Source organism: Anser cygnoides, chromosome 10 (assembly GCF_040182565.1).
Source record: "Anser cygnoides isolate HZ-2024a breed goose chromosome 10, Taihu_goose_T2T_genome, whole genome shotgun sequence".
Classification (NCBI taxonomy): Eukaryota; Metazoa; Chordata; class Aves; order Anseriformes; family Anatidae; genus Anser; species Anser cygnoides.
The window spans coordinates 9720364-9737068 of NC_089882.1; the positions used below are offsets into that span (position 1 = coordinate 9720364).

Sequence of the window (16705 nt, forward strand, 5' to 3'; positions counted from 1 at the left end):
GTCAAGCACAGAGATAATATTCTATCCATCTTTTTAGTTATTTTGCAGTGACATTTTAATATTATCATACTCTGAAAACATGCATTGTATGCAATAACTTTATTAGGGTCAAATAGATATCACAATATAGATTCATCCACCGAGTAGCCATAAACTGGTTACAACAATCATAGAAGAAACTAAGCTGTTTTAAGCTAATATGCTTTCAACATTACAGCTCATACAATAAGATTATATACTGATACACTTTTATTTAGAAATGCAGATGATCAGTTTGGATTAGTATACTGTGCTTCAGGCTTTAATTTCTGTCAATGCATCCCATATGCCGTAGCGAGGAAGGGATTAATTTTCCAGGGAGAAATCGGAACTGGCTATGAACCTGGCTCTGGCTATTTTAGGGCAAGTTCCTCTGAACCTGGGTTATTTGGTCAATCCAGTTACATTCTCCAGTAGCACCAAGCTAGCGCTCAGAGCAGCAACAGAACAGAGGGATATCTAACAATCTCTGAACAGCACGGATAGAAAGACTGTCTTACAAGAAGAGGGTAGAGAGGAATATTTAAGCTTTGTAAGGTCACAACAGTACACGCATTTTTCATGTTTTGCTGTACTGAGCAACAGGGCATCTTCACGTGGTTTTGTATACTGATATCTGCACCTCTGTTATCTTAGTTAAATAAATACCTTTGTAAACATATAACACAGTTACTTGGTCCTTATTCTCCACAGCTCACATTAAAAGATTCACAAAACATCCATAGAAATAGTGATTTATAGAATGAATACTTAGCTCAGTTAAATGGAATAAACATTGGTTAGGTACCATATATATTACTGAATGCCATTTCAAGGAAAAACATTTCTGTTACAAAGCATTCAGAACTTGGGTAAGCCATATATTCAACTCTGCAAAATATATAAAAGATGCATACTTCTTTTAAACGGACATTTAACAAAGTGTAGTGGCAGAAGTTGAGAAGTTCCATTTTCACAGTCCAGACATTTGGTAGTATGAAACTGCTTATCCATGCACTAAATTACAGATGACTCGCTTAATTGAAATAATAGCAAAATCTTATGAAACAGAAGATATAATCAAAACAAATGCTCTGAAGAGTCACAGACAGGCAGTTTTGAAAATGTTACATGCATGGATATACAGAATAATCAGTAGAAATAACAGTAAAACACTTCTGTTTGTCACCAAAATGCAGAAGGAAATTCAGTTATATTACGCATATTAAATACTACGGACTTGTGGCTACAAAATGCTTCTACCATCTCAACACATACAAAACTACCATAAAGTTATCTCTACAGAACATACTACAACACGGACTCCAGGTCACCACCCGCAATGTGCACATCCTGACATTAGTCAGGGGCTAAAAACGTCAGCCCCAGCCACAGGCCACCTCCCGTCCACCTCAGAAGGTAGGGCAAGATCTTCGATCGACACTGAACACTGCGTTGTAGTACTAATTTGTGTGAAACCCTTAAAAACCTGGTGCCGCTGAAACTCGAGACCTGTTAAACGCTCTGTGTGTGAGGGATGTAAGAGCTTGTGCTTCGTGAAACCTTAGATTTGATTAGCGAAGGAGGTTGGCCCGCTCTGGCCGTAGCTCTGGGGCTGGCCGTAGTCACCCACCTGCCCATAGGAGCCCGGCTGGTTGTAGCCCCCGGCCGGCCCGTAGCTGTCTTGGTTGTAGCCACCCTGGTTGTAGCTGCTGGACTGCTTCTCCATGGTGTCCGGAGGGTGCCGCTGGCCCGAGGAATGCCAGCCCGTCTCCTTAAACACAAACCAAATGTTGCCTGCCCACAGGATAAAGTTCAAGAATCCAAAGACCTGGATGGGAGAAAAGGAGCTCATCACCCCGCAGCCACGGTGCCACCACCCAGCCTGATGGTTGGGACCCTGCGTGGTCCTTGGAGAAGTCAGGGCCGTTCCCAGTCAGTCCTTCTCCCCAAATCTGCCAGAAAAGATCCTCAGCTGCGGAGCAAACACCTAAATTCACCTCCGTTAGCTCTAGCTCGCTAGGTTAAGTGCGTTTCCCCTGCTTTTTAAGAACAAGGTTGGGATTTTCGACCAATTTTTTGTTGTTTGAGAACATAATTTAGCTTAAAGAAACATTGGAAAGATAAAATGGGAAGAAAATATTTTTAAGAGAGAGAAATTAATTGCTCAGCTGACTTTAAATAATTTTGTTCTTTAAACATTTTCTAAATACTGAAATGACATTTAAATATGCCATTTAAACACAGAGATTGATTTATATTGCTCTTTTTGAAGATTTTTAAAGGAATCTGTCAGGCACAAAACCTTTCCTTCCTTAAGGACAGCACAGACCCCTTTTCCAAAGTGTTGAAGATGGGTGGCTTACAAGCAAGCTGTCTGACAGACACGCTCGGAAAGGCACATTGCTTCCCCCAAGCTCCTGCCCTTCACTCCTGTCCCACGGCACCTGCTCTGAGTCAGGCTCTACCTTTCCCCACAGCAAGCTTCTACTTGCAGTGACAGCATTTCAGCTAATGGGTTTGCATCAGCTAATTTAGGTCAAAACACGGGTGAAAGAGCTGAAAATACGTTTGTAAGGTAACGGTGAAAATAATCAAATTCACTTACAACGGAAGTGTTCAGGCTCGACATAACAGGACTGCGAACAGGCAAGCATTTGTTGGACTGCTGTTTGCAGGCTGACATCAGTAATAGCACCTCGTCTGGGTCGGTCGCAATCTTTACATCTGACAGTCCTTTAGCCCAAGCAGATGAGCCCACTAGCCACAAGAATGAGAAGACCACTGTCACAATGAAATCCTAAAAGACAAATCAGTTGGGAGCATTATACTGGTGTGTCCATTGAGAAGAAAAACAATTTAAAAAAATCACCAGAAAACTGAAAGCTTGAATCAGAGGAGAGAGAAATAAATAAATAAGAGCTTGTTATTTTGCAACAGGTCCTGATTACCATCATCACCTACAGCACTAATTTTCAGAAGAGCTTGGTGTGCCCTGTGGCTGCCATCAACATCTCCAGCCAGAGGGCAGATCCTTACAAGCACGTGGACGATATGCAGGGTGCTGAGCTGCCTTGGAAATCTGGCTGCTTGGGAAGTCTGGTGCAATTTAAAAATGCAGATGCCCAGGAAGGAGCTGGGCCCTCCTGAGGGCTGTCCCTGGTGTGGGTTTCCAATGGGAAGCGCTTCCATCGGCAGCGGCATCTGAGGCAGAACCTGGAACTGGCTAATCCTCAGCTACCAGATGAGGAGCTTTCTCACAAGCTACAGGTAAGGCCAAATGTCCCTGTTGCATGAACTGTGCAGCCGCTCATTATGACGAGCAAACAAATAAACAGAAAGCCTTGCCAAGCACAGAGACTGCTCAGCTCCTCTGTCCCGGCAGCGCTTTTGCTCCTAATTCCCATCGATGAGAGAAGAGGGGAGAAGGTGCGGCGGTGCCTCCAGGCTGCAGCGACTCCCGGCAGCTCTGCTCTGAACCACTCTGCTCACTTTTCCCTCGAAAGGCCTCAGGAGCACGCACAGGCATAAACTTCTCCTTGTCTTGGCCAGAACAAGTGGCCAAGTGACACTGTTGCTGTGTGGGTTTGGGGGGGAGAAGGGGGAGGAAGTGTGATTTTTCAAGCTTTCTTGTGTCTTGCTAAAACAGAAGAGCCTTTCTGCTGTCATCTCTCATCCCATCTGTCAGCCCACAGCAGATGGTGGAGGTGCCAAAGTCTAACATACCGCTGACTGCATTGCTGCGGCTTGATACCCCAGCTCCCGTGGGGGCTGCTCTCCCTTTCCCCCTACAAAGTAAAGGTGTGCGAGAAAGGAGGAGAAAACGGTTGTTAAGAACACGGCGTTTAGGGTCTGTATCCAAAGAAATAAGGGATCCCTGGGAAAAATCAGTCTCCTTTTCTACAGAGACCCTGACATTTGGGGATTGGGCTCTCCGTGGCACGAAGCGTGGACGCGAGCCTCTGCGATGGGAGAGGCAGCAGCCGATGAACCAGCCGCAAGAGCGAGTCCCGAACAAAGGACCGCTCCGCTCACGCAGATGGGATTAAATTAAGCGTGCTTGGATGCTTCCCAAAGGATACATCCTTTTTTTAAACAGTGCCACAACTTACTCTCTGCAGGCCCGTGTCTGCCACGGCACTTTGAGTTCCTCTGACCTCCCTTGGTGCTGCCCAAACGGGCCCTCTGGGAGAGCGTGCTGCGAAGGCCGGGAGCTGACAACTATCTTAACGCCCAGCAGGACCCGGGGTAGGCAGAGGCACGTAGCCCACGGTGTATTCTCTCCTCGGGGAGATTTCCAGCAAGAGAAATTATTGTACGCTTTGTGTCCTCGCACTAACGGAATGAGAAATTATTTCCTAGAGGCAACAGCTCAATTTAAAATATTTTCCTAAAAATTCCAGCTGGTAGAGATGCCAAATACTTGCCAAGCTATGAATTTCGATGGTGTATGCTTTTTTCTTGCTATGAGGCTTGACGTGTTACATACCTGGCTGCCAACCCCACATATAGGTTCCCATGAACCCAATAGACTAGGATGCACCAGTGGTTTGGGGAATACTTCTGTTAAACAATGATGAATTCTCTCTCAATGTTGCCATGCTGTTATATTTTGCAAGTGAAATCAAGTTCTGGAATCAGTGCATTAACAGTAAAATAAACAAACAGCAGGTAGAAATTCAAGGGAGAGACAAACAGACCAAAACTAATGCAATATAGAAGATGAAACTTGCTAAAAAGAGGAAAGTTTTAAAGTAAGAAAAGCTCTCCAAGCAGGTGCCTACAGCAGAGGGGTTCAGACCTGCTCTCCAGCTCACACCGTCAGGCTCCTGGCTGAACCCTTCCTGCTCACAAACATCACTTGTGAGCTGCTCCAGCACTTCCAGGTAGCACACGCTGAACCTTGGTGCTGCAGTCTGAAGGATTCAAATTGCTTCAAAAACTGCAGGGACTCGGGTCAGCGTGGTCTTCAGCCACTAACACAAACCTTTCTGCTCCAAGTGGAGCAGGGAGGTTGGAATTTGATGGTCTTTAAGGCCCCTTCCAACCCAAACCCTTCCACAATTGTGACTGGAGAATTTTCTCCGTCTCTTCCACACTGCAGGGAATAAAATTTATGATGAGAGCAAACTTGTGTCTTCCCTATTTATTTTGAATCTTTGCTAACCTTCAAGCTTTGGCTGGGACTTGAACCTTTCTTGTTTTCAAGTGGGTTTGGATTCCTGGCTGAACATTTTCACAGCTCTGGGTGGAACAGAGTTACAAGATAATGACATGCTGAAAATAAAAGTGAATTTCAAGCTAAGCTGTTCTGTGGCTTAATGTTTATCTGGGGAATTTCTCCTTGGTAATTAAAGCCAGAGTGCCTGCATACTAAAACAAATCTAGCATTTGAATGTTTAATATCCCCATAGCATGTTTCCTTTTTTTTTTTCCCCCTCCTTTGGAACAAAGTAATTTTTGTAGTTGTTGTCTTGAAACGATGCCTACAGATCTCTTTGGTGTGTATTGTGGTATGGTTACTGTATACTTCTAATTGTGAAGTTTCTTTTCCAGATCTCAGCTGAGATACTTTGGTCTGCCTACAGGTGCCTTTGGGAAGAAAGCAAAATAGGAACATGTAGGAGAAAGCAGAAAACAAGATTTAAAATATGCAGAATATCCAAGGAGGGAATTTTTAAGAGCTTGAAGTATGCACAGCAAAAAAAATCTTGCTGCCTTATTCACACTGAAACTTCCTATTACCAGCTTTGCAAAAAATGCCTAATTGGGACAATTTTATCTATTATATGATTTAGAATAGAACTGTGAATATGCCTTTTCCTCTCGTGGTAACCAACACGTTTCTCTTTGCTATCAAACCACCGGCTTTCGCCAAATTCCTGACTTTGGGGGCAGCAGTGAGATGTGGATCCAGAACCCCAGCACCCCGCACGCCCTCAGCCAGCCAAGCCCGCCTGCAGAAGGCACTGCTCCGCGCAGCAGCAGGTGCCTTCCCCTGCTCTGAGCTGCTCAGCGCCTTCAGCAGTCCCCAGGGACCTGTAACCCACATCCCTGCCTGCCCTGCTGTCCCTCCCGGCCAGCGCGGTACCAGGCAGGACAAACCACTCCAAAGCCTGGCTCTCACAGTCACGCAGGAACCACCCCACCGACAGGGGTCCACAAGAGCCCCAGCCTGGGACAGCAGCCAGTGGCCGCAGGTGACAAACACCTTACAATTTAGCTCTTTTTTGGTAGCAAAATGTGCTTCATCTTTTCCGATGTCACTCGTACCTCTCCCCAAGGAGCCCCGAGCACACGGGTGAGGCGCGTGCTGCTGCACCCCAGGGCAGGGCAGCGGGCTCCCCTTGCTCTTTGTTTGCCCCTTGGTCTGCCCAAGGTCCCACCCAGGGTTTCCTGCAGAACCCAGCTTTGAGCCAGTTACGCACTTCTTGTCGCGGTCTGCGGCCCTGGGAGCTCTCTGAAAGCAGAGACACGTGGGGCTCTTTGGGAGGCACCCGCTGTTGCAGCAAGGTCAGGGAGCTTTGAAAAAGAGATGACAGAAATGGGCTGAAACAGCTCTTTGAAATGCAAAGAGCTACTCAGGTTATTCACATTTTGTTGTTGTTTTGTTTTTTACTAAAAAGGAATTCGTCTTTGTTTTTACAGGTGGCCCTCTATTCTTTGCCTATTTATTTTCTAGAAGGCAGAGCAAAGCAGAGGAAATTAAACATGTTTAATCAAAGACACCTCCAAAGAGAGAATTAGCAGCATACTTTACTCACTTGGTCCATGAAACATGTAAAGAACTAAATGGCTTTCTGCTTAATGTGATTATTCACGGGACTCCAGATGCGAAGGATCTCATCTCCTTACCTGTAAGCATCTTTATGCACTGCAATCATGAGATTATCAAATCACTACAAAAATCAAGTATCTCTTTCCAGGGTTACATTAGTTTTTTTTTTTTTTTGGCTAAATCACTTTATGCTCTTATATCAATTGATTGGGATACTAATCAAGAGATATAAACATACACACAAATGCATCTGATTTTTCCCTCTGCAACTTTAATCCCAGGTAAACTCCCTTCATTCCTTTAGGAACTGGCAATCCAAGGTCTTCTCTCAGCTTTATCTATCCAGGATGAAACCACCCAAATTATCTGTCTGTGGAGCCAGCAAGGCAAGATGAGGGCGCACACGTTAGCTACAGCTGTTGCTCACTGCACAGTGAATCCAGACAGCCACAGGAGGAGCTAGCGGCTCCTCGTACTGGGAATATTTCCCTGCCATGACATCTCACTCCTCTCTGAACATTAAAATATTTTTCCACAGTTAAAGTGCTGCTCAGCTGAGCTCTCAGCACAGGCGGTTGCTCTTCTCTGTATTTGTGTGAACAAGGCGAATGCAAAACGTTTGTGACTGAAATTCTCTCCATGAGTTTCCTGTGACCAAGTGCTCGTTTCTTTCTTTACAGTCATATGGTCCGCATTCAGTCAGGCCTGCTGCAATTTGGGATGCATTGATAGTGTTTTACTGCCTGTGCAAGGGATTTTTGATTTTATTGTTTTTTTCTCCTCTCTCTACTTCTATCATACTTATTTTTCAAATCCTAAGAAGTTGTCAGGAAGAAAGGCAGCCAGCTCTGGGAGGGTGCAGCCAAAAGGCAGATGCCACCCCAGACTGAGCAGATACCAAGCCAAGAGGAAGTAGAAGGCTTAAAATGGGAAGGGTTTTAAATACAAAAAGGGTTTTAAAATTGTGATCAGGCACTGCAGCAGAAGCAAGGACAGACAAAACCATCTCCGAGGTCATCACTAAGAGACAAAAAACCTGGTAGCCTGGCAGCGCTGCCTGACCCACTGATCCGCTCTGCCTAGGAGGGGTGAGCGAGGACGGCTCTGCCTCCCACACCGATGCGCTGGGTGACTGCTGGTGCAGCTCCAGCATGCACAAAGCAACCCAGATCTCTGCAGAGATTGTCTTTGGCAGGAACAATCTCAATCAAATATCTGATTTGTTACAGGTGTGATCTCGTTGGGTGCTTCACTGCAGGATAGCATCTTCCCAGAGCTGGGAGATGCGTCGCCTACCTCCCTTGCACAAGGTGTTACATCCCTCAGGTGAGCCCTGCAGCCCTGGGGAGCTGGTTTGCACTCCAAGTGTCCCTTCACCCTTGAATCCCTTCTGGCTAAAGCTGCTTTCTTCTTCTCTGCCTTAGACCCTGCATTTTCCTTAAATCTTCACCCCACAGGACTCACACCTTGCCCCAGGCAGGCTGCAGATATCTACAACCATTGCAGTGGGCAGCCTCTGAGGAGACCACAGGGGATGTGATCCAGTTGAAAAGGTTTTTTTTTTTTGTAAACAAAACAGAGCTGGCAGCACAGAGGAGATGCTGGAGCACACAGGACTCCCTTCCTGGCAGGAGTAACTGGACATAACCCTAAGCCACAGCCCAGCACCTCTTAGCCCGGCTCCTGCCCCAGCAGGAGTTGCTTTTGCTGTAGGGCACAGAAGCACCTTTACATTCAGAACAAATAAGGTCATTTAGGCTTGGTTTAAAGACTGGAAAACTGCAAACAGCGGCTTTGGTAACAGACACCAGTTAAATTTAACCTGTAGATTCAATTACAATCCATTACACAGAACAAATTAAATCAATGCCACGCTGATGCTGTAGCGGATTGCACTGCGCATCCTGTGACAAACACGACTGCAGCAGCTGTGTCAGGAAAGTCCTAGACAATGGCAAATGGCAGCATCATAAGCTGACATATTAGCATTATTTACCTTGTTCCTTTTTCTATTACGCAGAATAGCATGGTTGGTCAGAAAATAGAATTATTTTCCACAATAAAGTTAAAATGGCATCTCTCTGCAACTAATCCGTTGATGAGACAGTTTGAAATGAGATATTGCTTGGTACCAACTGAATCAAGCAAAGCAAGGCACTATTTATTTACTGTTTCTAAAGGGACCCCTTCATCTTGCCCAGTTTACCTCTCCTTTTTCTGTGATTTCCCTTCCTTCCTCCTTAATTTTTCAGGGTGAGGGGGAAATTCCCAAAGACTTCCAAAGGAAGAAGCTTCATTCCCTTTAACGCAGATTGAGAACCTTTACTTCTGTATCAATTCATCACTTTTCAATGATGCAACCTTAAATTACTCACATTTTCTTGCAGCAGAAAATCTCTCTCTCAAAACTGCCAAGATTACCTTCCTACAGTATTATCTTTCACCTGCTGTTACTGGAGCTATTTCCTTTATCAGGTACAGACTTTTTGAGCCGGTGATTTATTTTCCTTCCTATTATGTTTTCCTGATGTTATTTTTTGGTGGCTTTCAGTCATTTGAGAAACAGGTCTCACCCAAACACCTAGTTCCTGGGAGTGTTAAACTTCATATTTTCTGAAACAGAGAATCAACTTTTTCCTTAGCTAAGCCCTGAGTAAAACTTTGCCTTCTGTTTGAATTGCTCTCTTTGCACCAACACTTGAGCATGGTATTTCCTTTCTTTAGTGTAACCTTATTCTTGTGACCAAGGAGGAGAGTACTCCCTGTAGCAGTGTGATGTGCCCCTAAAACTTGTGCATGCAGGGACCTGGCCAAACTTGATGCAGCTGAGGATTTGTGCACAAGTAAGACCAAGGGGTCTGTCACAGGTCGTGATGCACTAACAGGTAAGGGACACCTCAAACAAAATAGCTGTCATGCGTTTCACAGCCTTGATTTATAAGAAAATGAATACATAGCAGCACTCGCTTCTTGTCATGACCCTTTCAGAATCAGTAAAAAGAAAAATAAAGGCACAAACAGGAAAAGGTTGATGGGTGCATATAGTGATAAGTGGAAGGTGAGGAAGCTCCTAAACCAGCATGGAGACAAATGTACTGGGTGCTCATGGTAATTGTGGAAAAGCCTCCACATAATTCTCTGAAGAAAAGTCAATCGGCCGCACCCAGCAGTAATTGCACACTTACAATTAGAGGTCCCCTGTTGTTTTCACGGTACTTGTTCTGGAAGAAGATGTAAACCACGGTGGCAGCCAGCGAGTAGAGGAAGGCGAAGACCGCAATGGTGACGAAGAACTCCGCGGAAGAGGAGAAGTCCCCTATCAAGGAGAGCTTTTCTCGGCGCTTCCCTTCACAAGTGGGAGCATCAAAATTCACTTGATGCAACCTGGAAAATATTCCAAAGAGCAGCAGGTGAAGCACAGAAATAGAGAACCATTACCTGAATAAAGATACATCGATATTTGCCGCTTCCCTGTCTCATTCCTGATGCACATGGATCTCCTGCTTGAATAACCGGCCCCACGAGCAGCCTTGTAGGCTGTGCTCTCTGGAGCTGCTCGTACACGTGAGGTTGCTTCTGGGTGAGACCCAGAACCTGCACACATGTTTTCATCAGACTTTTAATCAATCTGAGAGAAAAGTTGCTGTTCCAGTGGTTTGGTACAACTCACCTGCTCTGGGGCTTTGCCATGGCAACAACTGAAAAAGGGTGACACGAGAAGTGATTTGAGTCTTGAATTCTTACCATCAAGGAAGAACAGAACAGGTCTTATCCTCTCTATCAGTACCATGGGATACCTACATTTGGAAACTCAAAACTTGTGTAAAACAGCTTAGTGCACAACTACCTGCAGCTGTTGGGCCGTGGGGCTGTAAGCTGTACAGAGCCCCCTGTGCTGAAAGTTTTTAAAGCTGAGCTGCAGCAGAAATACACAACTCGAGTCAAAGAAACAGCCTGCATGCCTTGGTTTTAGCAATCAAAGCTTGTGCTCACACACCGTTCGCAATCAGCCACCAAGCTAATAGATTTGTGGGTGTCTGACAGCTCCTGCCAGAGCCTTCTTTGCTCCAATAATTTTAATTTCTGATTCAGAAAGAGAAATGGGGTCCCTTGGGTGTATGCGAGCGTGTGCCTTGGCTGGTACCACTGCACGTCCCAGATTAGTATCAGTGGGGACATGGGGCCCGATGAGGGATCATGCAGTTCTGCTCTGAGCTGGGAGAGCAGAAGGGACAAAGCCAGCAGAAAGTCAAAAGCAGCAATTAAAGAAGTTATGATCTGGTGCTGAGAAAGGATGAGGCCTTTTGGGAGATATTCCTCTGCTCAAGGGCAATTAATGTGCGCAGCAGTGAGCCGCCGGCGGCAGCAGCCGTGAATGTATGACTAAATAAAAAGTTCAGTCCCTAGGGGAAAACAAAGAACCCACGGCAGAAATCGCAGAGGATGGATTAATGGACATTGGAGGATTGCACGACTTCTGTTTCCTGGTCTGAACTAAATGTATCCAAGCATGTAGGCAGAACCTTTTCATCAGTGGTTGATGCATAATGCCAGTTATCTGCCTCAGGCACTTTCCTCCCCAAGCTCCTGTCGCTGTAGTAGCATGGGGTGGAATCACGAAACACGTGCCTAGATCACAGAAACAAGCAGTGGCTGCCTCATCTTCCCTGTGAACGCAGCCAAGTCTGATGAGAGCCGCACACATGCGACTGATGCCTCTGAACACATCCGACAGCTTCCTGATGTGATTGCAAAGCTTTGTGGCATCAGTGCATGTGCGTTTTTTTTTTTATTAGGTCTTATTACCCTTTCCTAAAGGTGGAGAAGAGGAAAACAAAGACTTCCTAGTGCCTGCCATGCCCGTTCTGCAGCCAGGAGAGAAAGTGGCTTCATTTTAACCATTGTCAGGACTACAGAACGGGTTGAAATGGATGATGTGCACGGTCAGAAAAGAAAGCTTTCTCTGCTTTCCTCATGCACAGCTGCTTGGGTGCTGTATGGACACAGAACCAAAGTGGGAGACGGAAACCCGTTTCAAAACCCCTTGAACTCAGTGGAAGCCTGTGCAGTATCTGGATCAGCACAACCCCCCCGCCCCAATCCCCCAGAGGAATGCAACACCATGCACAGAGGCTGTGCCAGTGGCCCTCCTCTGGTCTCATCCTTCCTCCAGGACTTGGGGCCAGGTCCAAGCCCTCTGTCCCCTTCCACCCAGAACCCTGGGGTGGGAAGGACACCCACGGTGGTGTGTGCGGTCCAGGGCCCCTTCAATAATTGACTGTATTTGCCCTGCCGTGCTCAGGTGTCCCTGCTGTGCTTTCAGGGCCTTGCAGCGGGCGCACAGGCCGCATCTCAGCTGAGGCAGGCAGGCGCAGGCCGTCCCCTCGCGGAGGGCCAGGCCGTGCTGTGCTGATGGAGCTCCATGGTGCTGTGTTACCACCCCACACTGCAAAAAGACTTCAGAGAATTGCTCCGACCCTCAAGTTTCTTTCACAAACACTATGGAACCAGGCCAAGCTATGTTAAATACAATCCCACTGCTCTGGTGAACAAAAGAACAAGGCAATTCTGACTATTTTACCATGTAAAACAGATCTTCAGGGCTGTTTTCTTCTTTCCCTGGAGTCCTGAAATACCACACTTAGCAACATAATGTTTTACACACACCAAAGGTGAAATAACTTGAATAACATTCCTATCCAAGAGTTGCTGCCCAGTCCTGCCCCTTGGGCTGCCCTTGTTCACCACAGCCCCATCCTGCCCACCGTCAACAGCCCACCAGCCTTGCTGCAACACAGTGAAGGAACCAGCACCACTACCCTTTTCTGTTCCCTATTTTCTTAGTTCTTAGCTGCATCTTAGTTCTGAATCACAATGTTAACATCTTACTCTTGTCTTTCCAGCAGTACTTTTCTGGCCAAGCATCTGTCAGTGATACCAGATACCTTGTATTCACAGAAGAACTTCTTCCATCAAGTTATATTTATTCACTAGCTTTTCTTTCTAGACTTCTCCAGCCTCTAACAGGACGTGCAGTAATTGGTGCCTCTTGGGGACACCACATCTCTGCCCAAACCACTGAGATCTCCGTGCAAATGGCCCCAAAATAGCCCATGACACAGACCTGGGAAGAGGAGGCTGTGGCAGGGATGGGAGGTGAGGGAGGCCCTGAGGTGGTGATGGAGGATGTTGGCTTTCAAGATGCATTTTAAAATTTCCTTTAAGACAGAGGAGGGCCAGTGATAAAAAGTCCAGTTTTACTAATCAAGTCTTCTTTAATCTGGAAGTTCAAATTTTTCCACCAGTGCTGCTGAGTCAGCCTTTCTGGGGGCAGGATTGCTCAGTGATGACTCAAAAAATTAATTGCTTCTACCTCTGCCTCCCACTTTCAATGTAATTCTACCTGTTATGCCTCCTATTTCCTCTGACTTATTCTTCTTTCATCTTCTCTCATCTCTCATTCTTTCCACCCCACCTTTTCTTCCGAGTCATCCTTGGCCAGTGTCTTCCGTCTGCTGCTTTTCCATCTCCAGCACCGCCCCTGCATTTCATCTTCACCTCTCCATTTCCTAGAGGAAATCAGGAGCCCTGAGAGCAACTCTTTGCAATCACATCCTTTGCACTTTGTTAACATCTGAGCAATGCTGCTGGGCTGCATTAGCAGAAGTGATTTTCACTGACTGATAATACAAATAAGAAACACTTCAGTGATAAATTTACCTAATTAGGGAAAAGTCACAGAAATCTTTCCTCCCAAGTTCCTCAAAACCTGAGCCGGACAGTGCTTTTTGCCTTGTGCTGTGCTAAGTGTTGCTATTAATTGAGAAATAAAAACAGTGACTCAGGAACGTGACCTTACAGCCCGCACTCGGCAGAGCATTGCTAGGGGCAGCCTCACTGCTCAGCACTGCTAACATCAACCCTTCACCTGCTGTGGCTGTTTGCTAACAGCACCACCATTGCCAGGCTTTCTGGGTCTGTTTTCCCTCCGATTCACATGAATCAGAAGCAAAGTCCACCAAAGGCAGTCAAGTTGCACTGATGAAGTCACAGTAATTAAGGGCTTGTGAGATTTCTACCACTTGGCAAACTTTCCGCTGCCGTGGGAAATATGATGACAAGACAGCTGTATTGTCTGGCTTGACAAGATCAGAAGAGGGTAGGAATGTTTTACAGTGGAAAAAAAGGATTTTTACATTGTTCCCCGACAGCAAAGAGTGGTTAGGTTTTCAGACACTAATTACTCATACTCTGAAAACAATACACGCAGCCAGGCACGCTGAACAAAGCTACAGCTGCTACATGTGCGTGGGGAACAGAAGTTGTGCTCCCTCCATGCAAATGTGAAGCTGCCTTTCCTTGCTGAACTTCCTTAGTACAATATTCAAGACAATTTGCTTTCAATTATGGCCCCTCTCTTTCTCCAGCAGCCTAGGCCACCTGATGATCCTGGAGCACAAAAGCAGACAGAGCCAACTGCTCCAAAAGCCCAGCTCGTCCCACATCCCATTCTACCAGCACACAAAGGACAAGAGCCCAAGCAGGAGCGTGCACAGGGTGATCTGATCTCCTCTATTTCAGAGAATCTCCTCCTTTAGCAAGGCACTCAGGGCTGAGCCTTGAAACCAACAGAACATGCAATTAACAGCAAGTGCGTGCTCAGGTATTATTGATGAACAGGCACAGATTTCCTCTCCCGGGCTCTGATCAGTGCCTGGATTAATAAATAACAGACAAAGTTCTGCCTCTGAAAATTCTCAATGGGGTTAGTGTTTCTCCATTTCTTTACTAGGATGTGGTGGAAAAAACATGACAAAGAATCTGTTTTGGCAGATTGTCCTATTTTCTGAAAATAGCATCTTGTAATCCACCCCCCCCACACACACCCGTCTATGACATGCTTGAACAAAATCTGCAACACCCACACACGCGCTTGCAAAAGCTCAAAGATCCATTATCCTTGCATCGGGCTTTCTTTCCCCCTCACTTATTTCTGGCAGTCACACTGTCAATTGTATTTACTGTCTGCAAAGCAATCGGAGAAATACACCACTAGAAATTAGTTACTGTAGGTAGCGCCCGCGGAGGAATTTGTTGCAAAATGTTTATCTTGGCTGGTAATCTCCAAAACAAGGGATAAGTGATATTTCAAAATATGGTAGTGAAAGGCTGAAATGCACGGGACAAAGCTGCTCTAGCAAGACAAGAACGTGATGGGAATTTTTGCTTTTCTCTCTCTGGCATACAAAGTAAAGGCATTTTTTCTAGTCACCCCTAGAAACACCGCGGGTCCCTCATTTTGGAGGACTGTGCTGATGTGCTTTCTCACCAGCATCTCCAGCCAGCCAGTCCCTGGACATATGCACCCTCTCAAGGTGCCAAATGTGGATTTTCTGTAGGTTTAGTGGAAGAACACTAATAAACAGGACCCTTTCCTCTCACAGCAGAGCCCATCATTCCCTGGAGATGCTCCCTGCATGAAGAAAAATACTTTAAAAGTGACCTTTAATGCTCAGGTGAAAGCAGAAATCTTCCTGAGAAGGAAAGCCCTTCTCTATAATGAAATCAAGGTCCACTGACTCTTCCAGAGCCACAACATCATTCACAGCACGCCCTTTAAGGAAGGAGCAGTGCACATACTGCTGCTTACTGCAAAGAACATTCCCCCTGGCATTGGACATCCCTACATTTTTGGTGCTAAATCTTGACTATCCAAAAGGCTGCCCACACAGCAAGGAACAGACTTCCTTCCAGCTTTCAGGAGGGTGGCTGGATCTGAGCTCCACACCTTCCTCCTCCTCTTCCTCCCCCAAATCTGCTCTCTGAGGACATACTGCTATAGGAGGGGAACCCTGCAGCAGCAAAGCCATGCTGTGAGCTCTCATACACACCACAAACGCTTGCAGAGGGAGCCACTGCTAAGCAGTTGTCCTCCATCTCTCCATTTTTAAATTATTTTTTGCCAATTATAACCATTATCCAGTAATTCCCTTGGGATCTGAGTCTTTGCATGCAGGCCTCCCGGAGCTGTTGAAGTCGCTCTCTTTGAGGCAGCCAGCCCATTAATGCCACGTTTGATCTGCTTAGTCGTTAATACCAAAGTTCTCTCCAGCCTTTCAAAGTCAAATACCTGAAGTGTTAATAGACCCCTGGGCAGCTGGGGGGATGTGAGGGGCTCAGCCCGGCAGCAGGACAGCAGGTACCATGGTGATTGTTCCCTGTCCCTTTTGCACCTGTGATGTTTTGGCAAAAGCTGAGTTTTCCACCCTTTCGCTAAGAGTGACAACACTTTCTTTCTGAGCCTGCACTGACAGCTTTTTTTTTTTTCCTGAGATAAGAGAATTAGCATTTGCTTGAGCATTCGGTCCCCTACATTTCCCACTGCCCATCTGCCACAACATATCCCAGCACTGCCCGAACATACCACAGCCATTGAAAATTTGTGAGGTGCTTACCCGTATTTCCTAGGTGTCCCAGCAATTTTCCGTTCCTTGCTTTATCAGTCCCCCAAAAAGTCCCTCCCCTCCTTCAGTCTCCCCAGTGTCCAAAGGTGCCTTCAGACCCTCCTTTTTGGCCTCCTCCACTTCCAGAGCAGCTGCGGTGCTGCTTGGCAGCCCTGCTGCTTTTCTTTAAGGAAGCAGAAATGGACTTTAGGACGCTATTTTCTGCCACATCTATCACTACAAAATCAGTTCATTTCTCTCTGGAAACAGGAAAAAAAAATCTCCATCTGACTCAGCAACCCAAGCTTGGTCTTTTGTTTCTTTGCTTTCTAGAGAAAGAAAGCAAGCAGTTTGCTGATCAAAGAGGGTTTGAAAGTATTTCACTTTGAATTTGTCCTCTCAATTTCTCCCCCAAAAAGCCCTGATCTCTTTAGGATTATTCAGCACCATCAGTAGTTTCACACTT

General features: G+C 46.0%; 1 protein-coding gene across 3 annotated transcripts in view; it reads right to left on the reverse strand.

Moving 5' to 3' along the window:
* Positions 1-897: 897 nt before the first annotated feature.
* The window catches only part of SYNPR (synaptoporin), a 91565-nt gene continuing 75757 nt past the window's right edge, over positions 898-16705 (reverse strand). For 2 of the 3 annotated variants that reach the window (XM_067003152.1, XM_013180369.3), the window contains 3 exons: positions 9982-10180; positions 2627-2818; positions 898-1849 (listed from right to left, as the gene is read on the reverse strand). In XM_067003152.1, coding sequence (XP_066859253.1) covers positions 1583-1849; positions 2627-2818; positions 9982-10180 — 658 coding nt within the window. In that variant the 3' untranslated portion in view covers positions 898-1582. Of the gene's footprint in view, positions 1850-2626; positions 2819-9981; positions 10181-13271; positions 13366-16705 lie in introns of all 3 variants that reach the window. The other variant, XM_048073902.2, reaches the window with a different exon arrangement.